Source organism: Melopsittacus undulatus, chromosome 5, assembly GCF_012275295.1.
Source record: "Melopsittacus undulatus isolate bMelUnd1 chromosome 5, bMelUnd1.mat.Z, whole genome shotgun sequence".
Lineage (NCBI taxonomy): Eukaryota > Metazoa > Chordata > Aves > Psittaciformes > Psittaculidae > Melopsittacus > Melopsittacus undulatus.
The window spans coordinates 64279563-64301676 of NC_047531.1; the positions used below are offsets into that span (position 1 = coordinate 64279563).

The 22114-nt window shown below is 37.1% G+C and overlaps 2 protein-coding genes across 2 annotated transcripts in view; both read right to left on the reverse strand.

The window, feature by feature from the left end:
- Positions 1 to 98: 98 nt before the first annotated feature.
- Positions 99 to 20268, reverse strand: BBS7 (Bardet-Biedl syndrome 7). Its single transcript, XM_034063358.1, has 19 exons — positions 20164 to 20268; positions 19763 to 19828; positions 18729 to 18791; positions 17769 to 17944; positions 16984 to 17170; positions 16208 to 16280; positions 15203 to 15319; positions 13707 to 13837; positions 13094 to 13178; positions 11585 to 11687; positions 10847 to 11039; positions 9337 to 9411; positions 8229 to 8294; positions 5970 to 6109; positions 4768 to 4932; positions 3581 to 3690; positions 3370 to 3473; positions 1692 to 1815; positions 99 to 736 (listed from the first exon to the last, which is right to left on the reverse strand). The coding sequence occupies exons 1-19, from the start codon at positions 20197 to 20199 to the stop codon at positions 600 to 602; spliced, it is 2151 nt and encodes a 716-aa protein (XP_033919249.1). The 5' UTR covers positions 20200 to 20268; the 3' UTR covers positions 99 to 599.
- A 632-nt stretch (positions 20269 to 20900) lies between these two features.
- TRPC3 (transient receptor potential cation channel subfamily C member 3) overlaps positions 20901 to 22114 on the reverse strand; it is a 44293-nt gene continuing 43079 nt past the window's right edge. Inside the window, exon 12 of the mRNA XM_005143002.3 lies at positions 20901 to 21359. Within this exon, the coding sequence (XP_005143059.1) occupies positions 21217 to 21359 (143 nt within the window). The 3' untranslated portion in view covers positions 20901 to 21216. The remainder of the gene's footprint in view (positions 21360 to 22114) is intronic.

Here is a 22114-nt window from a genome sequence, read left to right on the forward strand (position 1 = left end):
GCGGTCGGTGCGCACAGCCGGCTCCGCGCTCCCGAGCCGCAGGGACACCGAGCCACAAGCAAGGCGAGAGTTTGACATTAAGAACAAAGACACGGGAGAAGCGCGGAGAAAGTTTAATGCCAGCCACTCTCCAACCAGGAGTGAACGTGCAGCTCTGCCTAAAATACAGAGTTTCCCCCTTCTTCGTGCACCCCAGTGACATCAGATGTGACAAGATAGATACCAGCAGCAGGCAAATACCATAGGTACAGGTTAACACACAGATTTCTTCTACCTATAGTTAGGTCTGTGAAAAACAGTTTCTTGAGACCTTCTTACAGGTGGAAAACGTTTTTGCAAGAAGGAAATGGGGTATTTATACCTGATTCTAGGTTTTCTTTAGCTCTCAAGAGCATTGTGGGCATAGAAACTCTGTGTGCACTTAACAGGTAACATAAACTAAAGGTGACTACTGCATTCAGTATGATAATAAATACAAATAAAGCTGAAATACAACATAGTGTTTTTCTTAAAAAGTGCTTTTGGACTGAATACTGAACTGCCTTGAGTAAAAGAAAAAAAAAGGAAAAAAAAAGAAAAATTACCCAGCTCTTCCCTTATCAGGCTGCAGCGTCAAAGAAAGCAATTAGTCCGTCTTGGTCACAGCCATCCAGAGTTTCCAGGAGAAGAGGAACTTTGCTTTTTACATTGGTGCCTTTAAATTTAAATTTATCTATGAAGAGATCTGTGATCATACCTGCAAATGTAAAATTCCAGGAGTATTATTTGCCTTGTTTTCTCTAGCTGAGGTATCTCTAAGTCACTATTATGTACCAACTATTCTAATTTAATCTGGGTTTAGAGACGAGACTCTTTTTAAACATCATGTTTTAAACCATGTTTTACTTATAAATATACCCAAAACAGTTATAATACCACAGATTCCAGCTTCACTCTGAAGCATGTATTTCTGGCTTAGAATTACCCACATCTGAAACATAAAAGAGTGAGGAACTATCATGGGATGGGTAAAGGGGACTCTGCTTATGCTGTATATACTTAGGATTATTACACCTGGCATCTGGCAGAGAATCTCTGAGCTGAAAGGTGTCCAGGGAACACCAAAGAAGGTTACAGAATTTCCTTCACTAACTTGGATCATTTTCCATAAGTCTCCCTTTCCACCCCATGTTTAATTTTCTGGTTTTATGATGTTTTACAATCATACACATTCTTAAATACCATTGTGAATTTGAATATGATCCTTAATCATGTCCATAAAGACATGGAACACAAGATATATGACAAGAATAAAGTAAGCTGTCTGTTAAGAAAAGCCACTTGCAAATAATCCTGGTATCTTCATTCTCAGTAATATGCTTGTGATGCCCAAAAATTCTTGGATGAACAATTCTTGAGTACCTTTAGAGAGTTACTCAAAGTTTGTAGTAGCATACAAGCTATTTCCAGTATGTGCTAGGCTTTTTTACTGCCTTACTTTTAACTTCAGATTTTTATGATCAAAACCAGGATGTATATATGCAGTCTTGCCTGTATGACCAAACAGACAGTCCCGAACCTAACCAAATATACGCACTTATCAAATTATTTCAACTCTACTAATTCTTACTTCATAACAATTGGAGTCACATCGAGTGTGCTCTCTGGACATTAAGTTACATTTAAATAAAAAGTTGAATTGAACAACAAACCATAAAGTCTCTCAAGATGTGCAGGTTGTCTCTTGTATTCCTCGAGCAGCTGATCTGCCTCTTCCAAAATGCTGCGGTATTTTGGTAGCAGGAAGTCCACATTTCCTTCATGAACTTGTAATTCCTCAAAGACATTATAAATCATTAAGAATTAACAGCATTTAATTATCATAAGAGCATAAAAGTATGAAGACAGGAGTCTGACAGGAGGAAGTACTTCAGAGACAAAGACAGTCGCCTTCCAAACTAGCAGGAGTTACTTTCAAAGTGCTTAATTTTCTAGTCTTATAATGAAATGCCAGATGTCACCTGTCACTTCCTAGACTGGATTCTCAAAATCCTGTGTATTACAGCCTCCAGCTACAAGTACTGCCAGAACAGGATCGCATCACTGCCCAGCACCTACAGGATCAAGCCTAGTGGAGGCTCAAAGCCTTCATCATGTCTTCATTTCTAGGGTAAGTAAATGCCTAAAAAGTGTAGCACATGCGAAAGTCTGAGAGTAAAAGTAAACTCTGAAAGCATCACTCAAACTGTGACAGGAAAAAGTTTTAAAGACCTCTTCTAAAATGCCCCAGTCTACCATCAGACAAATCAAAGATGATCAATAGTACAGATCTTTTTATTCTCAACAGAAAGACTATTCTTTTCCAGACTAAAGGTAATTATGCTGTGCATCATGAATCTGCTAGAATAATAGCTTTCATCAATCATCAGATTATTTTACTACCTATCAATAAGTTATAAAAAAAAAAGGAGCAACAAGACTAAAAAAAACCCCAACAAATAGAAAAACCCAAGAAAGAGTTATCAAAGAAGATCTGCTAAGAGGAAAAAAAGCTTAAACAGGCAAGACGCACACCATCATTATCACTGCACAAACATAATGTGCATTAAGAGTAAATTCTCTATTGTTCTCTACCCCCTGGTTTGTCACATCAAACCCGAGTAAAGGAAAATACTCTTAATGATAATAAAGGTACACACTATTGTCACTGCTAGTCAGTTTTTCTACTAACTGAAGAGTTCTGGCAACTAGTATTTGATTCCCCCAAAGGACCAGAGAGAATTGGTTGCCTGTTTTCATCTCTGCTCTCCCTCAAAAACCACAAAAAAATACCAACAGAGATGATTGCAAGTCTTTGACAGTAAAATCCTGGTTGTTGGATTTTCAGTTGTTGGAGAAAGTCCAAGAGACAAGCTGCCTAACTGGTACCTTCCAAAGACAAACTGTTGAGGAGGAGGTATTAAGCAAAAGATTTAAAAGCAGATAATTCAGAAATTAGGACATACTGGGATAAAGTTCCAAAGGGAGGGAGCCACATCTGGCCTGGATATTCACTAAAACCCTTCAAAGGTTAGTGGAAAGAGACAAAGAAGGAACTGGAAAATAACAGCAGGCAAAAGGAGAATGTTAGGTGACAAAGCTGTCTGCCTTCTACTGTCCAGTTTAAGCATCCTCAACATCAGTCAGTAATCCTACACGTTATTCACTAGTTGCATAGTATAAATGAGAATTTTCCTTGAAGAAGTCTGTCTCCTAGATAATTCAAATACATATCCTGGGAACAGAAACTAAATGGAAACCAGAATGACACACATCTGACTTGAGCTGTACAGCTTGGTATCTGACAACATAATTCCCCCTAAAAAATCCTGCAGGAGTTCAGATACTTACTCTCAAAGCATCTATTAAGTGAACCTTCTTGGCCAACAGTTGCTGATACTCTAATTTTGGGTGGATAAGCTTTAATGTGTGCCTCACAGATTCTTCATTTATGTCTGGCAGGGAGTGAAAAAACCCCAACAAGCAAATAAGTATCAAATATTCCATTTATAAGAATATAAAATTGAAGTCAAGGACAACAAAATAGGAAAGGAAGTTTTACCATATGATATGTTGAGATTAATCTTCCTTTTTGTAGCCTCTTTGGAAAGCACATCTTTTAGGATGGATATTGTAGAAATGTTGTCAGACTTAAAACATCCCTCACCTTTTCTATAAAGGAAGAAAAGATTTAAATGAACAAACTTAAACACACATGGGTGCAGTAGATTTGTCCCTGCGTTAAAATAGAAGGCCTGTAAATCAATGTCCCTATCAAAGTAAGCAATCTCTATAAAGTTTGTAATGATTCTCCATGTATCATGCAGCTGTATACACATCTATGCTATTCCATCCTTCCCAGGGTAATCTTCACAGAGCACACTTTGTTCCAGTAAATAAAACAAAGCAGTATACACAGATCTCAGCTATACACAAAGCAGTTATCCTTATTGTATGGCACTAAGGTTACACAAGTAAGATTTCTGACTGTATTTATTTCTCCTAAGTTTTATCATTACAATATCTTTGAAGCCAAACAGGAAAGCTTCAGTACCAGAAGGGTATTAAAACTTCCCCTTCTCCCCAACAAAACACCACCCAGGAACTAATTACATCTTGAGTAGGCAACATGTATGGTAGGCAGGGAGTACGCTGGCATCTAAATAATTACAATGGATGTTGTAATTACAGTTCCATTTTCAGATGGATGTATATAATTTGCTGAAGGAAGATATAACTAAGTTGAGAACAGAGTATTAATCTTAAACATAAATATTTGCCTAATAAAAGCTTCAGAAAAAAGGATTTTAGTTTAATGCTTATCACATTTTTGTTTGCATGAGTATTAGATGCCTTTATTTCTTCTGCTCAATACAAAAAAAAGGACGTTAGAAAACAATAGGCATTACACAGTCATTTGAGGGCTATGTTAGTTAGCTCTATTCTTTACATTCTAAAAGCAAGCCAACATCTTAACAATATATCAAGCCTTTCTTTCCTGGCAATTTTGGGTTTTTTTGACAAACTTACAGAAAAACCCTATTTGAGATACAGAGTGCATCATTACTGGATAATGCACACCCTGGTAATGTTTGACAAGCCTTTATAAAAAAGATACCTATTCTCTTTAGTAGGATGGGGTTGAGGGTAGAGTGGTATGTGCGTGAAATGTTATTTACAGACTGGTCAAGAATGAAAAAGACAAACCTCATGGCATAGTCATATTGCACTTTATTAATTATATTTTACCTGTAAGTACTTTCAAGCTGTGTACCCAGGAAGGTGTTCTGAAAATAAAAGGTGATGCTTTCTCCAGCGGGAGTCTTTTCAGGCACCTCAGGCAAGCAAAACACAACCCATGAGTGAATTTCAGCAAAACTGAACTGGCCTTTGAGCATCAGTGTATTCATGGGTCTGTGACATTATGAAAGTAACAACAAAAAACAAAGCAGTTAATGAAGGAGGGGCACTGTCAGTGCACTAGTTACTAATACAAAAAAAGGTTAGTTCCACATGGTGGTTTATTTTTAATCTACACCCTGGGAAAAGTCAGATATCTTGCTAAGTAGTTACATCTTGTAGATTACAGCTACTTTTATGTATTTCAAGACTAAAATCTACAAGCACATTCAAATTTGGTCTCCTAGCCAGCATGTCAGAACTGGCAAAGACACTAATTAGAAGTTTCTGATGTATCTCATTTCAAGTTGTTAAATTTGAAACTTATGACAAAGGTAAATATCTGACAATACAGCATACATGACTTAACAGCCTCAACAATCTCCCATGGCATAAACCACAGACACAGCATTTATATCAAGAATGAGGCATAATAGAGCTTGTTTGTGCACTGAAGCATTTACACATAAAAGCATTTTATACCATTCCTTCAATCTTTACATTCTGTTCTGAAGCAAGCAACACTTTGATGGCAATACAAGATGTTAACTGAAGGTGTGGGAAAAAAATCAAGAAGGTATTGCATAAAATACTAGGCTCTTAACAGAGAGATAAGGGAAAAAAAAAGATATAGTGGCTCAGTTTTGGAGCCAAATTAGCTATGGGAAAGAACTGTATTAAAAGGGTGGAGGGGAGAATAGGCTGAAACTGAAAAGACTATGGTTAGTAACATTGAAGTTTCCTTTCCACCACACCCTCAGCTCTACTAACACATGGGGCTGCACTATAACCCAGGTCAGTAAAATGAAAAACAAAACAAAAACCCAACCAAAAACCCTTCCACCAAACCCTGTAACCAAGGATAAAAGTTGTCAAGAAACCCATTAAACCCACATTTTCTGTCAGAAAACCCACAAAATGGAACTACAGGCTCAAAATTGTTAAGTTAGAGGTTAGAAATTATGCACTCAAGTTTATAAAGTAAACATTGTTTCAGTTGGATCCTGTCAGTTTTCCAAGAGAAGGTGGCATTGATTTTTCTTTGCAAATACCTGTCATGGTCAATAGAATGAGTTTTCTGATGAAGCGAAAGTGGTTTAATTTGATATTGATGAACTTGGCAGGTTTTTGGTTGAATTTTTGGAGTTATATATGCTTGAAGTGTCCCATACTGACCTTCAATTGACCGAACCTGCAGAAATAAAAGCAGAACCCACCAAAAGGAACAAAAGGGAAATTATTAATTTACCATGATTTGGAAAATCCATGGATGTTCAAAATGTGTTCAAAAAATACTGTTGTATTTCAGGAATATTTATAATACTCTATTTACTTGATAGTGCCACTATAAATAAAGCAGGTCAAGAATGCTTTAAAACCATATGAAGTAGCATCCAGTGAAGTGCTGCTATATTAGATAAATGAACTATTAAGAAAATAAAACCCTCTAATTTACTTCTTGATCAGTTAAATTAAAAAGTCTGTTGACTTGCTTCCAATTCCACAGTGGCACCATTTTTTTAATCTTTTTTTAGTTAAGGAAAAAATACATTCTGTAGCAGCTGGCAGCAAAGAATACATCAACAAATTCAGGAGAGTAAAGTGAATTTCAAAATATGAGTTCATCTCTTCATAACAATCAAAAGTTCTTCCTGAGCTATTTTTGGAAAAGTAAGAGGCCAAGTTTAAGTTTGAGTCGTGGAATATCCAACAAGCAGGGTGTACAAACACATTCAAGACACAGGACATACTCTCCATGCCTTGCAGAACATACCAATGCATCAGTCACTTCTCAGCTACACAGACTGCACTAAGAAGTCTGCCCTTCAAGCAGAACTGACAGAAACAGTAGTGTCCCACCTGTAGCATCAACACCACTGTAAAAGTTGGGCAGAAGAACTACTAAAACAGCATTTTACAACCAAAAGAGCAGATTGAAGTTCAAGTAAAGGTTTGTTTTATAATCTTGATCATATCCCCTATTTTATAGGGTCCTGGAACTCAAAAAGCAGCATTTGGCAGGAAGATATCTGCTTCAATGTTTTGAGTACAAATAGTAAAGAGTTCTTTTTGGAAATAAAAGCACCAAGACTTAAAAGTTGTATTATCTTGCATCTGCATAGGCGAAATACAAAAAGAGAATGAACTCCATGTGACAAGTGTAAATCAGTGGAGATCCTGAATGCATTGCAGTGAGGTGGCAGTAGAACCTGTACAGATCAAATCCATCCCATCAGGATCCAAATCCACAGGGTCTGATGACACTCTGCACTATGATGACACACAACAGCAAGCTTAAAAATGTTTTTAGTGTGAGAGTAAAAAAAAACCTTCTTTTTATGCATCATGAATGCATTTGATTAATTTTTCCTGTTACTTATCCTTTACCTAGTATTTTCAATATTAAAGGGGGCCAGAGTCATATTCCTAAATTAAAATATGAGAAGATCAAGTGACCTGCTCAGAATCAATGAACACATTTACAGTATTTCTTAAGAAAGGGACCTGGGAAATAAGACTCCTAATTCTGAACACTAGGTCCATTATTGCAACCTCACCAACAAACAGATAACCACCCCCAACTTCCCCACCCTTGATGCAGTTCATGAAGGCACAAATTTCTAATGATAATATTTTGCCTGAGAGTTTTGCATAAGTAAACTCAGATTAGGAGGCTGCAGTGTTAGGCAACTAAATAAAGAGAAAACCCAGAGCTGTGTGCATGTTGAGGATTTTCCTAGTTGTGATTTCCTTCATTATTTCTCCTGATGGTAGTCACAAAACGTGTGAATTTGGTGATTCTTTAAAAATAAAACACCTTCAAAACACCCACATGCCTGTAGTATAGTAAGCATGGAATGACTGGATTCACTTCCTCTCCAAAATAAATATCCAGTTTATATTCCCTTGTTACTTCCCACTGTAACTTCCTTCTAATGCTTCTGAGGACAAACAGTGCTAGAGCTTTCTTTCCCACGCCTCTCTTTATTTTACTTGATTCTGGCAATGGTGTGTGGAATTATTTTCACAATCTGTGATTTCCCCACTCCTTTCATCACAGGGACATTCATGAAGGACCCCAGGCTCCCCTCTGAAGTAACATATTTTTAGAAGCTTTTAGAAACCCTATAGACAAATATAAAGGAGCACAAGCCCCAGACTAGAAAGTGCTCAGGAAACAGCTAGCACTAGAAGTTGAACTTATCATTTGCCTCGGCTAAGCAGTCAGTCCAGGTGGAGAGCCCTCCATTCCAAAGCAGACATCTACACAACAATTAATTTATTGTGAAAAATATTTTGGAGCATTTTACCTTAAGTTCAAGCCTCGTAGTATTTGCTTGGCATCGGTAAGTTGCAAGAAGAAAGTTGCTATTTGGCTATAAAGAACAGAAAAAAGAAAAATAACACAAAACAGTCTGTGGATTCACAAGAGTTCCACTGGTCTGTTTTAACTGGTCTGTTTTATGTGTACAGTAAATTTTTTGCCATTTATGTACAGCTAATTTACAAAAGTTAAATAAAAGTAATCTTTGGCTCTCTTGATTATTCCCATTAATTTTAATCTTTGTATAAAGAGAAATTAACTGAAGCCTCTTAATACTACCATTAAAATTACATAGGTATCTGCTTTTCATCTGAAGAATGCGTGTCAGCCTGCCCCACTCATCTGCAGTATTAGTCCAAAATCCACAAGCTAAAGTAAGATGAGTAAGAAAACACACCCAGAAAAGCTAATTTTTAATCATCATAAATTATAAGAAACTTAAAATAAAAGTTTATTTCTGAAAGCTTCAGGGTAGATCAATGATGTGCAAATTTAGTTCTTAAAACTAGAACACTCAGAGGACTGTTAGAAGGAAAAAGACTTCACAGAAGATTTTCATAATGCTGAGATAGTTTCTGCATCTTCTCCCTGGTCCTAAACAGCATTAGTAATTCTGTAAGTATAAGTTTATAATTATTACATAAAAAATGAACTTAAACATATGAGTCCCTAGACAGCAGAATTTTCACATTCTGAAGTGATTTTTTATAGACAAACTAAGAAAGAAATATAATGTTCTTCACCTAAATTACTTTGAAGTAAATAGATGTGATAGTGGCAAATTCAGAGAAGAGACCAAAACTGAATGTGTCTTTCATATTCCTGATCAGACAGGAAAAAAACACAAGAAAGCAGTTGCTCCTCTCCTGGATCCTTCTGCGGACATTAGCTTTGCCTTATGTCAGGGCTTGCTACTAACTCCTAATTCTGCAGTATCTCTAATGAAGCTGAGCTCTCTGAAATTACCAAATAGAAAGTTTAACTCCATGTATTTAAAATGACAAATATATAAATCCAAATCCTATTTTTACTATACATTATTAAGAGCTTTCATCAATGCAATCTCTATAAATATCATCTCTTGTTTCACTTACCTCAGAATCACAACTGCTAAAACTAACAACAGCAGAATTTTTATCCACATCCAGCAAGTCTAGTGGGACATCACTCTGCAGAACATATGAGGAAGGAAAAATAAAGAGCTTAAGTTCCTGAGTAGCTTCTAACGCATTTATCTTCCAACTGTCATCAATTGTTTTAATAAGGGAGAGGAAATGATTTCTTCATCCATGAGGTAAAAGCCTAACAGACACACAGTTTACTACTTAATTCCGGAGTAAGATGATGATCTTTCTCTTACTCTCTTATGGAGTCCCAACCTCTTTTGTGGCTGGCTTACAACAACTTCAGTATAAGACATGTAACTATCTTTCAGACATGAAAATATACTTAATCCATACGCATGATGTATATTCATGATTGAAGTGTTTCCTTATTTCAATAGGGGATTACAATACTCATTCAAGAAACCAAGGATCATAATACATAATGATTAAAGATCCTTTTACTTACAGTAACCCTTCTAACACAGACCATTTCTTACCTAGATGCGTTTTCAGTTGAATTAAAATTAAATCTAATATTTTTTTTAAATAAGATTAAAAGGTATTAGGATGATTCATTGCTTGATATGGTAATGCTTTATAACTTCACAGAAGTACCAAGAAATGCTGATAAATATGTAACATAATTCCTAAAAAAAAAGAAAATTAAAAAACCCCATTCTATTGTCTTTTCACAGCAGAGGAATATCAGATACTGGTTTATATTTCTTTAAATAAAAGGCCATAAGTTCTAAATTCTACATTAAGTTCAGGGCAACACTAAACAATTTTGTTATTCCTCACTTGGCTATGGAAACAGCAGGTACTATAGAGCTGCAAATTAGCTGTAGCTGAGCATTGCTCTAATAACACCCTTAATAAAAATAGATTTTTATTAAGAAGTGAAAAATAAGATCTTACACTAGTTCTCTCCCATTTGTTACGGCAAATTTCTCCATGTCAAATTTTTCTCCCAATGCATATTGCCAGAGAAGGTAAGTCAGTACCATTACTCCTTCTGACTACCAAAGATACCATTAATTTCAGCTGATGAAGTAAGAGAAATTACTAATTAAGGCTGCAGGCAGGAGTATTTATCATCAACTGCACACAAATCAAATGCTGTTCCACGCTGAAAGTGCACAGGTGGCCCATACCATTCTGAAATTAATTTCCAGAACTGAAGAGTGAGAATCTGTACCTCATTAAGATTAGTGAGTTAATTGCTGTTTAAATAAGGAGGGACATGCAAAACAACATATTACACAGAAACTTGCAGTACAGCAGCCATTTTAGTCTACTTTGGTAGGGCAACCTTGCTGTGTTCAAGAAAAGTTTAAATTGTGTTTGTTTCGTAACAAGCATTTACAACAGGTACTTCATCATTGCAAGGCTATACACTTCATTTCCCTCTTCTTCTCTAACAATTCACACATTTAAAAATCCATATATTTCCCATACTATAACTTGGATTTTTGAACTAGGAAGTCTCCACACTTACTTGCACCAGGACATTATCTATAGCTGTCTGCACCTCCAAGATGAGGCTGTAACTAGCATCATCCTTATTCAGTGTAAACTTATCATTCACATTAAATGCAGGTACTGATGAAACAGCAGTACTGGATTGAGAAGACTGCTGATACTTTTCACGTTCCTGAAGTACTTTCATCTGCAAGTGTTGCAGTTCATTCCTAGAAAAGGGAAACCATACATAATGTCTAAAAAAAGCTATCCTAGAAATTAAGTAGATTAGCTTGCAAGGCAGTCATGTTTATCTTCTGTCCACAATTTTCAAGCAGTGACTGGTATTCTCCTTCCACATATATAACAAAGACAAAATATAAACAACACCACATGAAAATGTAGTTTCTACTGTACCTTGCCAAAAGGGATTTCTACAAGTCACAGGAAAGGACAACTTTTTCCTTCAGAAGTACAACACATTGTGAGTGACATGCTAGTACCTGCTTTCCTCCCATCATTTAGAGGCTATAAGCAGCATAGAAGAAGTCTTATCTTGCTGATACTGAGGGAGAAGGCATCAAGACATCAGCAAATGAAGGCAAGATAGAAAGAGACTGAAATGAAGCTGATATTCATTTCTGCTTTAAAAAGGCTTGCTTCTACTTCTAGATACATTAATGAAATAGAAAATCCAGTCAGATAGGAAGTAAAGATGACATTTCAGCTTTTAAAATTTCAATTTTTCCATCTAATTTTCTTCTAGTGCAATTACCTTAAGGATGAAATCTTGCTCTGCATTTCTTGACTTAATTTTAGTTCTTCACCTGATCCACCTTCTCTATGGACAGGTTCTGTAGTCAGTCCTGTCAGCCAGCCTAAACCAATATATGAAGTTTATATTCCTTATAAGCTATAAAGAAAAGTTTACACTCAGCTTTTGTATGTGTGGAGTGATGCTTGTTCCAGATACTGGGTAGAGAGAACCAAGTCTTGAACTTAATCATTTCTTTGGAGGATTAATCTAGGCACTGAGCATGGTTTTTTATGGATTTTATTCTTAATTTTTAACATTACTTATTCTTTTTCATTAAATACTTTGAGAAGTAAATCCCTCTACAGCAGTTCTTACACTGTGCTTTTGAGTTCTTACATTTTTTCTACCTCTATTTTATCTGCTAAAGTTATTTGCAGTACTACAGCTGAAAACAAACCAAAAAGCTGTGTAATGCATTTATAGCAAAGTATGTTGCAACTGTGTGCTTTCAGGCTGAATGCTGCCCCTTGGAGGGAAAAACCACAAATCATCTTTTTGTTTACTTAATTACACCACAGAAGTCATTTACTGCCAGGCTTCACGTGTCATTTTTACTGCTCTAAAACACTACTTTTCCTACTCCGCTTTGAAAACCCACAGGTGAACCTGAGCTTTCGCTTTTTTCTTTCTTCTAGGATTCATGGATCTTTATAACATTCCCAATAAAAGAAGCCACAAAAGACTTTGACCACAGTATGGTTGCAGCCTATCATACCAAAACAATCATATGAGGTGAGGTATAGGAGTCTTTTAATCACTGAAAGACTATTTCAAAGAGGTACTTGAACACTGTTACTTCTCAATAACCCACTGAGAATTGTATCTTGCCACAATACATTATTTTGAATATGAGAGGTTTCAGTAGGCTGTCTTTTTAGCACTGAAAATAACCAAAGATAATCAATTAGCAATATTTTATCTCTCAGCAGTTAACACATGCAGCATGTTTATCGTGGCCTCTGTAAGAGTGAGGCCAATAGGTCAAATCCTACAGAGAGGCTGCTGAGACACCTCACAAGGGAAGCTGAAAAGCATCTACTGAAAGCAAAATCAATCCTATTCAAGGCTCTATGAAGCTGAAGAGGAAGGAAATTACATATAAGATATGAAAACAACAACAAAACTTGCCTATGTCTCAGTATTTTGAATACAAAAAAATCATACATAATTCCTTCAGACATAACATATTTGTTATTTCACCACAGTTAGGCAGCAGTCTACACCAGAAAATAACCATCTGGTGTGTTACACAGCAAAACACATAATGAATACCTTAAAATATAAAAAAAATAGTTTTAAGTGTGAATATTAAATCAGAGGAGATCTTTTCAACAAAACACTATCCTGGCTCCAATCAATACAAAAAAATTTGAGGGAAGTGAGCTGTATTAACAACATAATCTGCTTAATTTTTATCTCATCACCCACGCTATGTGACATTTATTAAGTAAATGATACAAAGCTTACCCGAGTACGTGCATACTAAAATTTCATCGTATCCATCTTTTCCTACACAGCCACCTTGGATTGATGTAATGCTCTCCGGTAAAGCCTTCAAATAAATGCATTCAAGCAGAGGGAAATATTACTGTACTCATTTTAAAAGTTTTGGGGGGTTTATGGAGTTTTTATGGTTGTGCTCCTCCTCCTACCTGCATCACAAAATACCTACAGAGATGCACAATATCTAGACCTACAAATGAGTGAGCTGATAACTGTCAGTTACATTGGGATGTTTTAACAAATGCATTCCAATTCTGCTCTGCGTAACAAAAGCATTAAAAAGCAGTTTAAAGCAAAATGCTCATAGATTACATTTTTCCAGCAGGAATTAGCAACCTGACTGAAGGCTGAAATAACCACTAGGGATCAAATCTACTCTTTTGATTTTTCCTCAGATCAAGATTATTTTACTATACTGCTTTGAAGTTTATATTGTCAACATTATAGAGCTTATCAGATTAAATACAAGCCACACATTTTAGCAGTAATGATCTTGTAAATAAGTTTTGTAACAAACGGCTGGGGTTTTTTAATTCATTTTTTTCAGCAAAGAAGAATACGATAAACATGGGCTTACATGATCATACTGAAGGACAAGATCATCTGCACTTTGAAAGTTATAGATTTCTAGCATTCCGTCATCTCGCCCAACAAGTAATTCTTTAACTCCATCTCCCCGAATGTCAAAACTATCAATACATAAGATACCTAATGAAAAAGAAAAGAAAACCATTTACTTCATCTTTATTTGTTTGTGACACAATAATACATACAGCACATTAAATTACATAGAAATAAGATTCTTGGTCAGCTGTTTTTATTAATGCTATTTCTGGATGAGTCCACTAGAGGGCTGAAGTCTCTCACCTGTGCTTGAGGTTTAAGCTTGACAGTGAGTTTTACAGTAACCAATTAAAAACCAAAACCATTGAATAGAGACCCCTTCTGCTGTTCAAATAGCTTACTTCTGAGGGGTTCAACTCTCCCTCGTCAAACATTTCCCAGGTGAACTATTTGTCTGTCCACACTACTGCAACTTTGTCAGTTGAAGAAGCAAGCATTCTTGATTTCTTATAATTGACTTAAAGCTATTGGTAAATGGACTCTTCTGGCTAAGGTGACAGAAAGAGGGTTCTGACTTGTGCCAGATCTGGACTAGGTACTGCTACTCAACATGTTAGTGGAAAAACACACTACCAGCACATGTTGAACCAGCCTATGACAACTAATCTTGTTTGGACAGGAAAGAGAAAGAGGGTCTGGAAGAAAGAAAAGCAGCAGTGATATAGTTTGTATAAGAATATGAAAAACAAGAGGGAATGTAACTTTTATGACTCATATGTATTTCATATTAAGAATAAGGACATACTAGGAAGCATTTTAGGAAAGTAATTTAGCAATAGCTTTTATGATATATTTAAATTTTAAAATATTGTATCTATTTTACTCTTGGTCTTCTCCTTCACAAAGGTGTAGGGGCTAATAGATGCTGCAGAAGCAACATACCAAGGCTAAAACTGGAAAAGTGTTGTACTATGCTTTGATAAGTTAAGCCTTATTCTGGAGCTTTAATGAAAGCCTTATTCCATCTTTAGACAAAACCCCCTTATAGTGGTTTTTTTTTTAATAGAAAAAAAGAAAAAAAAACAAATAAAGAAAGACTTGCAGGAAAGATGCTAACCTTCCCCCTGAAGAGACTTTAAGACCACTGAACATCCAAGAAATCCAGCGGGTATATTTACACTTAGAAATAGTCATGAAATGGTAAAATCCTGAAGTAAATATATATGAATCAATGCTCCTTTACAAATGCCAGAGTAGTGTAAAAATAAAAGTATGCAAAAGTGTTGGAAATAACATGAACAGAAAACCCAAAGGAAGAGAAACTGATCAGATTCATTTCTGAGAAAATCAGAAGAATGAAAGGGAGAGCTGACTTGTACTAATAGCACATACTGACATAATTACAATTTCCCTCAAAAGTATCTATGAATAAGATTTCCTGATTATTAGACTTGTAATAAAGCTTCACATATGCTGGAAAGCTAAAGAGTGAGAGACTGAGACACATACCTCCTCTCTTTTTGTCATTTCCAACTTCACACTTGGGTATAGGCTTGGTACCAGTAATCTGAGTAAGACCCAGTTTACCATCAGAAGTTCCATACACAATTTCTTCTCCAGAGTCACCTGAACACATAAACTGAATTTACAATCAATAAAATCAAGTACACCAGTTTCAAAAATTGGAAGTGTTGTTTAATTACACCCTATAGCCCAAAGGAAAAAGAAAATGCTAACATTAGTGCTGTATAACAGAACTGTCAGGCTTTAAAAGCAAAAATTAATATATGCAAACTGCACCTGTTCTGACAATTTGTTCCTGGCTATCACTCTTCCGTGTGTGAATGCCCCCCTACACTCAGTTACGCCTAAAACACACTCATAATCCAATACTTTAAATTTCAGCTATTAAACTGCCTTTACAGAAGGGAAACAAAGAGGGTTCCAACAGTGAATGTTGTGCCAAGACTTCAGCACAAGTAAGAACTACTTTTGCAAGCTCTTGATGCCACTGCCACACAATTTAACTGAAACTAAATTAGGCACCGGATTAACACACTAAAGCGATTTCTATTAGGTTAGATTAGCAAAACGGATAATCAAACCATTTTAAGCTTGATCCTTCCAGTCTTAGTTTGTATGAACTCTACTCAATATTCTCATTCACCCATGGACAGGTGCAACTAGTGATTCTAGTTCTGGAAAACCACGTGCAGGAGAAACCCAAACTCTTAACTTTGACAAGGCCCCCAAGAGCTCAGTTTGTATTTACACAATGAGACTATTTCATATCTCACTGCTCTTGTAAGAGGCTTTCAATTAACTATGAACATAATTTAGAACTAAAACAGTCATATATGTGTGTATATATTTATTTATGTGTAATAAACTCTATCACCTCATCAGTTTTCTGCACCATTTTTAACATTAAGGCAAAATGTAATTAACAAGGCAATCCTAAAAATACAGTAAAATCATATTATCTAGTTCTGTGTATATTCAAAATCTTGTTACCCCCATTTCCATTCTTTAGAGCAAGAACAGTAGGTGGTCCAGGAACTTCTACTTCATACAGTAAATCAGATCCCTAAAGATAAAAAGAGTTATCTTGAAGGAATTTTGTAAAAAACAAACAAACAAACAGAATCCCAACCAAATCCCACCACATCACCAAAAAGACCCGACAAATAACCAAGCAACCAAACCACAAAACAATAACCCAAAGCATAAGGAAAAAAATATTATGGATAGTAGTAACTGATATGCTTCACTTGCACAAAATCCCCATACCAATGGGAGAACCATTTCTAAGCCAAAACAGGGTAAAGTTTATATAAATAAAACCCAGGACTCTTTAAATGTGTTGCTGTTAAAAATAATCTGTGAATTTGGAAACAGATTTGTTAAACCACTTGATATTACTCAGACCTGTCAAAAAATTAACCCGTGAAAGTAAGAATTTCCGAACTGATAAAGACTTAGGTATTAAATTCCCTTATGTGAGCACTTTTAGTTTGAAGGGATCAATTCGTTACGTACCTCTTCCTATGAATTCCAAAGCCTATTTATAGTGGGTCTATTAATCCTCATTCTGCAAGTTTATAATAATGATTTTCCTTTAATAAATAAATAAATAAATGTACCAGCATTATAGACAGTAACACTGCCAAATAAGATACAATATGCTTATCCTTACAATGTTTAAGCCATGCTGATATGTTGATTTCCTCAAGAATTAGTCCAATTCTATGGCATCAATACATAAACCATAAACAAGCAAGTATTTTAACCTGTAAAACTCTCAGTACTCTATCTTGACATGCAAGTACTGGTGTAATGCAATTCACTTTATGTACAGGAAGGCAGAGAACATCATTGATTTTATCTCCTGAGAGGTAGTAATGCTGGTCTTTGCAGTCGCAGTAATGGTTATAGATGTAGCTTGCACAAAGAAAGAGATCTGCTCCTGAAATATGCCTGAGAAGAAGAAAAGACTTGCTGTAGCATTTTCCCAACATAGTTGCAGTGATAGTCTTTTAGCCTTTCTACTGCTGGCAATCCAAGGCATCAGGGACCCCACAAGCTGTTACAGCTATTAAAAAGTTTCTTATGAATGCTAAATCCACATGATTCCTATAGGTTTCTACTTCCTATTTTGTCTTCATGTAAAATCCTACAAATATCTTTATAGAAATTTAATTATTATATTTTGATTGTATTCATTCTTCCCAAGCTGGTTTATATGTGTGACAGCATTATAGAACAAAAACCAAAAAGAAAAATAAAAGATTTGTTTCTTCTCTGCCAGAGAAAGGGTATGTGGATGTGATATAATAACCCAGCTGTGCTCACCTACATCTGTACTGATGTGAGTGCCCCCATACCCCTCCCAAGTCCCCTACTCTATCTAAGCTTCACCATGATTTTCTAAGATCCTTCTTACATGTCATGGCACAAGTAAAGTTGGACTGACACCATTACTTACAAGCACACAATACAGTGAAAAATATCATTTAATAAAATTATAAACTAACAGTCTGCTGTGGCTATGAAAAAAATTGCAAAATATACATACATAGCTTTGATGCTTTCAGTAAGGTTAGTTTCAAATGAAAGAAACTGCTTCCCTCTTTTTGTGAAACCTCTCACTTCTGATCCTGTAGCCACAAAAATTTTTTCTTGTGGGGTATTAAGAGCCCCTCCCAATTCCAATCTTGCAATTTTTTGGCCTGGCAGTGTCTTGAACACTGGCTGTAAACAGAAAAGTAGTTTTCAGCATCACAACCTCGTATTTATTATAATCTTTTAACATAAAGGATAACAAATTTGCTTTAGAATTTTTGGCAAAACTAAAATAGTATGGATTATCTGTGGACAAGTCAGTAAGTATAAAATGCTGTAAAATATAATAAATTAAAACTTTATTATTTCAGTGTTATCCATCCATAGGAAAAATTCAGCATTGCAGCTAGCTGAAAGTTTTTTGTTTGGTTGGTTTTGGTTTGTTTTGTTGCTTTGGGGGGGTTTTGTAAATAACAGTGACTCACTCCCTTCTGCTTATATGTTGCATTTTTATTACAGAAGACTACATAGGTTTCTTTGTATTCCCTTAAGGGGGGAAAATGATAAAATTTTATGAAGTTGGGCAGAAGTCTATTCTCATAAAAAGCAACCTGTTTGGCAAAATCCCCTAAGGTGCGTGACTTAGTGACTCACTGAGTGAGGGCTTTTGTCCAGTCACAGTAACAGAGTACCCATACAGACTTAAGCCCAAGTGTGCTGCACAACAAAACGTGTTAAACTGACCTTCTTGGTCATGATATACAGTAACGTGTGACTCTACAACTGTAGAGGACCATGTGCTTGCCCAGACATGAAATCAGCATGCCCTCATCATGGCTAGCAATCAGTCCCCAGCTCTACCTTGACACCTTCCACAGGTATCTTATTGGCCATGTCAATAAAAACAGACTTTCAAAGTTCATAAGGAAGAATATTTGAAAAGTAAAACTTGGAATGGAACATTTCCACTTACCACAGCTTCCCCCTTTTTTATGCCAAAACATGTAATGACCCCATCCTGATCTCCAACAACCACCTTCAAAAGTATAACACATTGTTATTTTTTACTACATGCATGGGTATTTTTAAATAATACTTTTCCTATGTTAATAGTTTTCTGTATTTAAGTACTTTGCATTCTACAGTACTTATTTTACATAGCTCTATGGGAGTATGCATTGGACAGCTAGGTCAACCGTTACACGTAGGACACTAAAGCCTAAGAACAATGGTTTAAGAAAAAGCATTTCCAATCCTTTTCCTGCTTCTACTTGCAAACACCAGCAACCATTGGATGGAATACTCCAGAAAAAGCATATTTGGGAACAGCTGTATTTTCAAATTGAGAATGTATTATTAAAACCAAACATGCACTGTTATTCCTATTGAGTTTTCCTAATTAAGTTTCCTAAGCCTGAACTTACATTAAGGAAAAATATAAAGTAAATATTTCATCTATATAAAGTGTTAGCAAAACAGAAATAGAGAAATAAGCAAGAGCTCCCTTGTGGTTTGAGCAATGCTTTAAGACTTAAAAATTGCTTACTGGTCCTAAAAGTTTTTCAAGTCCAAATTCAGATTGGGGGGGGGGGGGATGGGGGAGAGTTGTTTTGTTTTGGGTTTTTGTTGTTGCTGTTGTTTTCTCCAAAATGTTCAAAAAACATCGGCTTCAGAGGTTTTTTTCCTGTCACAGAATCATGGAATAGTTTGGGTTGGAAGGAACCTCAAAAATCATCCAGTTCCACCCCCCTTCCACAGGCAGGGACACCTTCTACTAGATGAGGCTGCCCGAAGCCCCGACCAAACCTGACCTTGAACACTACCAGGGATGGGGCAGCTACCACTTCTCTGGGCAACCTTTGCCAGTGTCTCACCACTCTCACAGAGAAGAGGTTTTTTCCTAAGCGCTAATCTAGACCTACCTCCATGACACACTACCTAAAGAACCTCAAGAGACGATTAAGAGTATTTTCGCGGTACATTCCACAGTGTCGCGACAGGCGCTACCTTCTGCGTGGCCTTTCTCCCCGACGCGGGAAGCAGCCTCATTGTCTTCTGCGCTGTCACCCCCACCTGTTGGCAGACACGCTGTCACCGGGACGCAGCGGGGCTGAGGCGCGACACCGGTGTGGGCCCAGCCCCGCTAAGGCTCCTCTGGAGCCGCGCACCCTGAGGCCTGCTCGGCAGGCCTGCTCGGCCCCCAGACCACCGGGCGGCGCTTCACGCTCGGGCCCCGCCACCGAAAGCACCGTGGCCCTCCTTCGGGCTTCTCACCGGCCCCACCACCCTACCGTGAGACCGCCGGACGACTTCCCCTCAGCCGCCGCCTCACCCCGTGGCCACCCGCGCTCGCCCAGCTCGCTTCCCGGGGTACCGGCACAGCGGTGCTGCCTGCGGCCGGGACCCACCTGCAAGTAGTCCACGCGGGCCAGGCTCAGCTCCATAGCGCCGGTGGGATGTAGCCCGGAGCTCCCACAGCTCCCGTTACCGCAGCAACCGAGCCGGCTGCCCGTTGGCTGGGCCTCGCCGCGAGGGGCGGGTCCGCAACGCGGCCTGAGGCGCGATTGGCCGCGGGCGCGGGAGGGCCCGGGTAGGGTCTGGGCGCTGCGGAAGGAGTGGGCCCGCAGGGAGCGTCAGTAAAGTAGGAATGTTTTATTGAACAGCCAAGCACGGAGGCAGCATCGAAACAGTGTAACAAAATACCAGCCCTGCGGCAAGTAGGAACGTTAAAAAAATCTTTTCTACCGCATAAAGAGTAGCTGCGGACTGAGGTCAGTGGCCTGCCGATGTTGGGTTGTACAAAATAAAATGTCCAGTCCTCACTCGTGAAAGGAAAGATGCTAGGTCAATAAATGGTAGGTGTGGGTACATGTATATACATCCGTGTTAAATGCTGTTGCTACAGTTACGTTCACACTTGCCTGATATTCATTCTTTCTTTGAAATCATACCATGAGGCCTTAGCTTAAACACATCACTAATAAATAAAGATTTCAAGTAATCCTCCACAGATCTATAGTTGATTTGTTGTATTACGAAAAATACTATTTGGACCCTATGGGTGCAAGGAACACAGTACTACACTGTATTTATTATTTTACTTTTTTTTTCTTTTCTTAAAAATGTAGTGTGTGTTTTTTTTTTCTTTTCTTGCAAATTTAGTGCAAAGAATTCTCAACATGTATCCATAAACCTGTTAAAATATCAGCAATTGATACCATTATACCTTTTAATGCATAAACAAACAAAAAAGATAATTCTTTGCCTTTAGACAAGTAAAATGAAGAGAGCAATCTTTGCGTGGTGAGTTAACAAAATCTCCTAAGATAAATACCAGAGAAGCTGTACATTAAGTTATTTAGTGCTAAAAATCTACAATACATTTTTCAAGTATAAGATACTGAAATATTATTGCCAATAAGTAGTTGTGCTGTAGTCAAAACCATAGTTCCTTTGTTGAATCATTCACATGTCAACACATTAGGATTTAGTTTCTCACTGAGTTTATGTATTAAAATTGCTAATTCTTCTGTTGCTTGGGACTTATCCTCCAAAAGTTCATAGCGAAGACTGGAGATATCCTGTTTGATTTCCTTTAATTCACCTGTATTAATCATTGAAAGAAATACTTGTTAGCAAAGTTTAATACTCCTTCAAATACTGTTAAATCACATCAGTGTGTATTTCAGACGGTCATCTCAAAATCTTCATGAGACCAGATGCAGGAAAGGCTTTACCTTTTCTCATTCCCAAGGGTATGAGAGTGCGTCTCCACCCCTATATAGTACCAAGAGTATTTTAATAGCCCACTGTACCCTAATATGCTCTACACGTAGACAGGACATCAAAAAGCACGGATTTTACACAGGTTAATAAATTAATCACACAACACTGCTGAGCAGCTGGTAAATATTAGTATCCCCCTTTTAGAGAGAAAAGGCAAAGAGATTTTTTTTCTGACATAATGTGCAAGATCACACATGGAAATTGTGGCAGAGCTGGCAGTAAAACTCACAGCTTCTGAGTCTCTCTCCTCTTCCTTACCAATATCCTTTGAATTAGAAAAAGTCAACCAATTTAAAATGGTGTTACAATTTGACACGAACACAAAACCACACTTAAATGAAGACAATTGTCAAGGCCAAGCTCATAACAAGCAACAAGATACTTTCCATCATAGGATATTCAGCTCAAGAGCAGAAGCTTCTTAAACTGTTCAAACACTATTCTTCCAGCAAGAGTGAGGTATGTGAATTCTTACAGCTCTGACTAGGACTCTGGAAGTATGCATACAGTTAATGGCTTTCTCACAAATTTCTACGGGAACTGTTACTTCTGTGCTCACATTTTCCACCTGTA

Coding starts and splice junctions, on each gene's coding strand:
- BBS7 (XM_034063358.1), bottom strand. CDS start 20,199: ATGGAGCTGAGCCTGGCCCGCGTGGACTACTTGCAG. Junction 13,179..13,706: donor TTGTCCTTCAGTATGATCAT/GTAAGCCCATGT, acceptor ATTTATTTGAAG/GCTTTACCGGAGAGCATTAC. Junction 3,474..3,580: donor TAATCTCAACATATCATATG/GTAAAACTTCCT, acceptor ACTCCCTGCCAG/ACATAAATGAAGAATCTGTG.